General features: G+C 31.4%; 1 protein-coding gene across 1 annotated transcript; it reads right to left on the minus strand.

Moving 5' to 3' along the window:
- Nucleotides 1-1978: 1978 nt before the first annotated feature.
- LOC106674296 lies at nt 1979-6612 on the minus strand. Its single transcript, XM_014406933.2, has 3 exons — nt 6509-6612; nt 3808-4617; nt 1979-3535 (listed from the first exon to the last, which is right to left on the minus strand). The coding sequence occupies exons 2-3, from the start codon at nt 4615-4617 to the stop codon at nt 3437-3439; spliced, it is 909 nt and encodes a 302-aa protein (XP_014262419.1). The 5' UTR covers nt 6509-6612; the 3' UTR covers nt 1979-3436.
- Nucleotides 6613-7082: the final 470 nt, after the last annotated feature.

The following is a 7082-nucleotide window of genomic DNA, read 5'->3' on the forward strand; positions in this document are numbered from 1 at the left end:
TTTAGAGTTATCAGTCATTTCTCAATTCCATAAAACATACAAAACAATTATTATTATTCATTATTATTATCATCCACATTATTATTCAAAACAAAAATGATTAAAATAGTTGACAAAAGAAACTACTTTATTATAGTGGTTGCAAAAATAGCTCATAAGTAAAATCAAATTATTTTCGCTTGATCATTTACATAAACAACAAAAGTGTACTATTAAATTATATGATACCAATTACATAAAAAATAATAACAAACTGTGTCCCCTGTTCCGAATTTTGGAGAAAACCGGGTTGTTCTATTGTATATAATGCTGATAGTTTTATGTCCCTAGCATGTGTTGAGAGTAAATGTATTTATTAGCGCGAATGTGTAATGTGAGAGAGCTGATGGCCGAATTTTGAGGGCCCCATAGACCCTCAATTAAATGAAAAGGGTGATAGAGGAATGTAAAGTAATCCATCATACTAATTGAGTGAATGGTATATAAAACAAGAAAGAACTTTTCTAAGAATGTGTGACTGTGGTTTGAAGCTAGAAACTGATCGCGTTGTGGGCTGAAATTGTGCTGTGGACATCCCTGGAGTCTAACCAAGTTTTAAGTAAATTTTTTGTTTTGTTTTTTACTTATCTACTTTGATAATGGAGTAAATTCAGGTTTTGCCTTAAAGAAAGGACAAGGAAAGGGAAATAGTAAAAGGACATCGGCGTTTATTTCTGCCTGTCGTTCTATTTATTTTATTTTCTGTTTTCCAACATTTTCGGAAATCGAAACTCGCATTTTTTTAAAAGTTTAGTTTAGTTTAGTTTGGTTTCATTTAAGCAATAAGATTAATTTCAATTAATTAAGGTTTTTGGCTGAGATAAAAAAAGTCAGTGACACGAGCGGGATTCGAACCCACGACCTTCGGCTGGCCACTTAGCAATCGTGAATTCGATCCATTCGGACACTAACTACCCATCTCAACCCCACCTTTTGAATTATCCCTCCTTTTTGCCATTTTTCAAGTGGTGTATTTATCCGAAGGTCGTGGGTTCGAAACCCGCTTGTTACACTGACTTTTTTATCTGAACCAAAAACTTTAATTAATTGAAAAGAATTTATTTGGTCAAGAAATTTAATAAATAAAAATAAATAAGATTAATTTTTTATAAAACAAGAAACTTTTATATAAATATACTGCTATATTAAATAATTTTCTTTATCTAACTTTTGTATTTTTTATTATTTTTATAATTTATTTCTCAAATCTTGTGCATTTCTAACCCTTCTACGCCGAAAAATTTGTCTCAATGTGAAATTTATTTTATAATTTTGTTGATATTTTCTAAAAAACAGTAAGGTAATAAAACTGAGCATATACAATTAACCATTATTTATTGTATTACAAGATAAAATACATGCTGCATTCTTGCTGATTAGGTTTGTAGAATAACGTACAACACCAACAACAAGGGATTATAATTCTAAAATATTATCCTTATCAAAATATAATAAACATATTGTATTTACAAAGACAGATTATTTGATATAAAAAATTTAACACGAAACTAGGACAGATATGTTTTTGTTTAAATAGTTTAAAACGTGCTTTTTTCACAATAACATGTTTCTTCACCCATTTGCCTTTGAGGTGGTAACATAGTTTGGCTCACTAACATTGTCTCATCTTTGATTAATTAATAAAATAAAAAAAACAAATATAACAATAGAAAAGTTACAATGTACAAATATTACAAATATTTTCAAAAATATAAAAACATTTATCAACAAATGATTTGTACTGACGTTTCACTTTGAAAATAAATAGAAATAGAAAAATAGAGTGGACATACATAGAGTTTTGGATTAATATTTTTCGAGCCAAATTCCTTTGCCACAACGTTTTTCTCGGACCATTAAATTAAAACCTTAATTGACGATTAGAGAAAAGAAATGACACAAATTTGTTTCAACGTTCAACTGTTTCACTATTTTTTTAAAAGTAGTTTTCACCGATAGCTCGAACTAGTAGATTTTATAATAGGAAAGAGTTAATTTAAAATTCTAAAATTAACCTACTGAAAAAATCCTTCCAAACCATGCGTCTAAAACGTACCTGAGAGAGAAAAATTAAAAATCCGAAAGAAACTACACAAAGATCCAAAGCATTTTATTATCCATATCACATAAGTCTCGACATTTAACTTAAAGCTTATTTTATACTGAGCAGACAGTTATAGAATTGTTAAGAAGTACATAATAAAATATAATGGCTATATTTTATTATTTAAGTAGAATCAGCTCAAAATATAACAGATACTATATACAATTTTAAATATTTAACGCCCACCAAAAATATTATCCCGTCAGCGGTAGGTCAGTCAAAAGATGTACTTAAATGTACGGAAGCATTACGAAGAAGCGGTCACATTTAACATATTGCATAAATTATTATTATTATTATATTACATTATAAAAGACAAAAATTATTATTATTATTATTTTTTTTTAATCAAAACAAAATACTATCCAGTCTTAAGGTCAGTCATTGTATAGAACACCTTATTCAATTAAATACATACTAATTTATGCCTGGCTAGTTAACACGCCTCATAATTTTTTAAAATTGGTTTTTATCGTAAAAAACCCCTTTTTAAAACAAACATTCTTTTTTTTCAAAATTAATCAAATATAGGTTTATAACATTTTGTTTTAAAAAATTACTAATCTTTATAAAAATATTCTAAGATCACTCGACTTCTGACTCGTGTTATTTCTTAACACTTTCTTTTTGTAAAAAACATTTAACATAACGTAAACAAACAATAATATTTTATTGTCGTAAATGAGAATTCGTTTTATTCACTAATCCAGAGCAGATAAAGATCTTAGAGTTGAAATTTAATTTTTCATTCATGATTCTCAAAAGATAAGTCTGAATCGAATATCAATTAAAAAATTAAATAAATAAAAATAAAAATAAAAATAAAAACGAGACGTCAACTTGTACTAAAAGCAACACCGATAATCTTACAATTGAAAGCTACTATTGGTTTCGGGGTTTTATTAAATTTTCCAATATTTTCTAAAAAGGATAATTAGTTCTATTCGTTTAATTAAACTTTTTATTTGATATTTAGAAAGTCTAAATAATCATTTCAATTTTCTCCATGCAAGAAATTTATACACCGTACATTACACTAACTAAATATGCTATTTCACAGTTTGTTCTCTCTCCTCGATGTCGGACACGGAAATTAGACAAATTATCTAATCTCTCATTAGAAATGTAATTTAAATTATATCAATTGACAAAAATTAAATGTAAAAAGGTCTAGATGACAACATCGAGTTCGTAAGAGCGGGCCTACGAGTAAATGTCTCGGTCAAAGGAAATTTCAGTTACACCAGGAAAATCTTGAAACAACTTCATATCGATAAATGGTACTTAGAATAATTAGGCCTTTTTGAGATTGCCGAGTTGCTCCACTAAAGCATCTTCGCTAAGGACGTAAGACCTCTTCTGCGGTTGGGATTGCCTCTTGTCGTCGTTTTTCTGAAAAAATAGTCAAAATGAAAAATATATAAAAGTATTTAAATTTGATAATTTGATTTTTAAAAATAGAAAACCTAGTAGTTATGAATGGGTGGGGCTGGGCGCCTAGGTGGCCTGACGTCACCATTCAGCGGATGGAACTTTGGATCAATACTCATCCTCCCTCATTCAGAGGGAAGCCCATTCAAAACTTCCAAATTTCCTATCCTTCCTTACAAAGAAGCCCTTTCATGACAAGATAACATGTTTTGTTTTAAATTTAAGTAGTTTACCTGTTCGATGAGAAGCTTCTTGATTGCGTCGTACACGGATGGTTTGTATGCCCTTTGTTGGTAAGAGGAGGGGTGTCTGGCAGGAGTCGCAGGACGAAGCATCACGACTTCGTCCTGGCCCTTGTTCCTTTTCGTGGTCGTCTCCGGTGCGACGGTCGTCATGGGGTTCGATCTCTTATCGACCCATCGATTTTCCATCTTGCTCTTACGATTTTCCATCCCGAGTCTTCGTTCTTTTCCACCGATGAGGGACTTGAGCTCTTTCACGTCTTTGTCTTCTTTCGTCGGCACCTCCCTTATCGGTTCTCCGTAGACGAATCCGTCGTCGTAGTCGTCTTTTCCGTGGTATGCCAAAGGGTACCTCATTCCTTTGTTCGTCGAATCTTTCAACATCTGGGCCATGATGAGGTTCTGGAGAAACATAGCGTTCGCCTCGGCGTTCCCGTTGTTGTACCAGTCTTGACCGTAGGGGACCATCTCTTCTTCCTGTTCTTCTTCGTCGTCGTAATAGTACTGCTCCGGGACGTAGTAGGGCATCTGGTACAACCTGTACTTGTCGTAAGGATCTTGAGGGTAATAGAAATCAACCACGTCCGACGCCTCCTGGGCGTATGGGTCGTAATACGAAGCGTAAGGTCTCGTAGCTCTTGGTTGATAAACGATCGGCAGAGGGCTCCATGCTCTTTGGGGGTACCTCTTGCTCCCTCCTAGCATAGGATACGCTCCGACAGCTGACAGCATAAACACGAAGACGAAGAACCTCATCAACACTCCAGATATCGTTAATGTTTGAAACATTTTTTTCAACATCTAAAAACAAAAAATGATACATTTTAAACAAACTTGTCAACATTTCATTTAACCTTAAATTACAACCAGACTTTGTACAATTTTTGGACAAATTGTCATGTTATTCTTTGTTAAGTCATTTATTTAATGTTAAATTGTGAAAAATGATAATTTATTGATTTTTCTTTAAATTGCGTAAACTTTCTAAAATTTTGACCAAATTAAATTGTCCATAATGGGGGAAAAAACAAGAAGAATAAAAACAAAAACAAAAATAGATCATATTTATAATTTATTCTTCTATTTTGTAAATTACCTTCAATATTTATTGTTTATATACATTCCTTATATAGATATTATATATATAATATATTATATATATATAATTGATGCTTCAACGTAGGTTTGCTGTCCAAAATATTCCATATAGAAAAAAATAAACAATTATTTGTAAAGCAATTATTATAATTATAGTGATTTTTAGTCATGATATTAGGTTAATATTTAATCTGTTTTCTATCTGTTTATCAAACGGATGCCCAGTTATTTAAATAAATGACTAATCAGTTAAGAATGAACAAAAACAACATAACAGATATGTTATTTTCGACAATTTTACTATCACGTCGTTTCAAGTATTTAAAAGTAATAAAAAAAACATAATCGTTACTATTTAGTCAAGGAAGAAAGTCGTAAGGTTTTTCCCTTTGGGAAAATTTCTCAACATATATCGACGGGACGAGGAAATGAGGGCGCATGCTCCACCTGTTGATGTTCCAAAAAAAGACCGATTGTTTTCGAGACTACGCATCAAAATGTTATTAATTTGCCCATGCCCGACGAGGAGATAATAATAAAAAACAATAATAAAATTTAATTGGAAAAAATTACGATTTTTTTTTTATATTAAAGGCTGTCCAAAGCTACCTTTATTGGAGACGTATTATTTATGCTGAGTATTGATCCCCACGACTTGTTTATCTCAGTTTAACTGGACTTAGTTAACTATTTAAAAAATATATATGTAATGATTTGAATGAGTAATTATTTTTTAAATTAAATAAATATATAAAAAGGATTAAACTTAAGTTTAAAGTGATTTGACAAAAACTACTTAAAAAATGGAATTTTCTTTGAAGTAACATTTTTCAAAGCATCTCATTTCTTCTTTTCGTATATCATTTGTTTATTTATATTTTAATGGTGTAAAGATGATATGATAATTATAGATAATTTTTAGGATGATAAAGGTGAACTGTGCCTAGCCAGTTGGTCGTACTTTACCAAAAATAACCTGAATGGTAGCTGTACATCCATTATTGGACTACAGTGGTTGTCCATGATTTTCCACAACCGGATCAAAGTGGAATTTGGTTCAGTATGTCATGAAAAATTCCTCGATCCGACCAAAAACTATTATTTAATTTCAATTTTTTTAAAAATTGCGATCTATCATAAATAACTATTGGGTAAAAAAACATCTTTAGAACGAAATAATTTTCAAATTAAAATGTTTGTTAATGATAGAACAATAATTATAAGTCCTTTCTTGTGTGCAAGTTTGTTTTTATTATAAAACGTTATAAAATAAAAAATATTAACAATTTTTTAAAATATTAATATATTAATTAGTTCAATAGTTAACATATTTATGACATTTTATGTGTAAGTTGTTTTCAGATGAAGTTTTACAGACAGAAATTTCAGAATAAAAAAAAATCTTTTGTTATTGTTTACTTCAAATAGAAAAGGTTTCAATGCAGCTTTGATGTAGATGATGTTTTTCATAATTTTAAACGATTTAGACATTATTTATGTACTTATCTTTTTAACATAACTTACATAGGATTGGAATATTAATAATTTTATAAGTACATGGTAAATTTGTTAAATTGTATGTATTTTGACTTACGTTTTGCTCAGGAGATAGGACAAAGTGTTCGAAGGACTCGTTGCGATGAAATGGGTTGAAAAGGGGTGGCCGGAGTTTATAAAGGGTTGTGTTCGCCCACGCGAGGGTTCAATGAAACCCCCACTTTGTCGGAAAGGGTAGCTCATTGGAGGGTTCCTCGCTGGAAAGGGTTCCGATTGGGCCTGGAATTGTGCCCACGTACCCCTCCGCTTACACCCACATGTAATGAATGAAACTCCCTCACCCGCGTCAACCTCTGCCGTCCGTTTCGAGAAACTTTTACTAATCGACAAACGCTTCTACCCACAAAGGAAGTAATTCATCCTTTTATACCAGGGGAAGACCTCGGACAAACACAACATCTTCAATTTTACCCCCACACCCTTATTTAATTCCTCCCACGCCGCAGGAACTACGCAACAAACTGGACGCTATGAAACGAATAATCTCTGGATGAAAAAACAAATTCAATTCAAACTTGGCGTTACTTGTCAGTCGGGCTTCAAAGAAATTTGAATCAATTCTGGTCCTCTTACTTGGAATAAGCGCGTCATTGGAAAAAAAGGTCCTCTTA

The sequence above is a fragment of the Cimex lectularius genome, unplaced genomic scaffold, assembly GCF_000648675.2.
Source record: "Cimex lectularius strain Harlan isolate CLEC.00 unplaced genomic scaffold, Clec_2.1 scaffold210, whole genome shotgun sequence".
In the NCBI taxonomy this organism is placed as follows: domain Eukaryota; kingdom Metazoa; phylum Arthropoda; class Insecta; order Hemiptera; family Cimicidae; genus Cimex; species Cimex lectularius.

Excerpts from the sequence above, each read along its gene's own strand:
- LOC106674296 (XM_014406933.2), bottom strand. The coding sequence starts at position 4,617 with ATGTTGAAAAAAATGTTTCAAACATTAACGATATCTGGAGTGTTGATG. Across the intron at positions 3,536-3,807 it reads AGAAGCTTCTCATCGAACAG|AAAAACGACGACAAGAGGCA; the intron begins GTAAACTACTTA and ends CTATTTTTTCAG.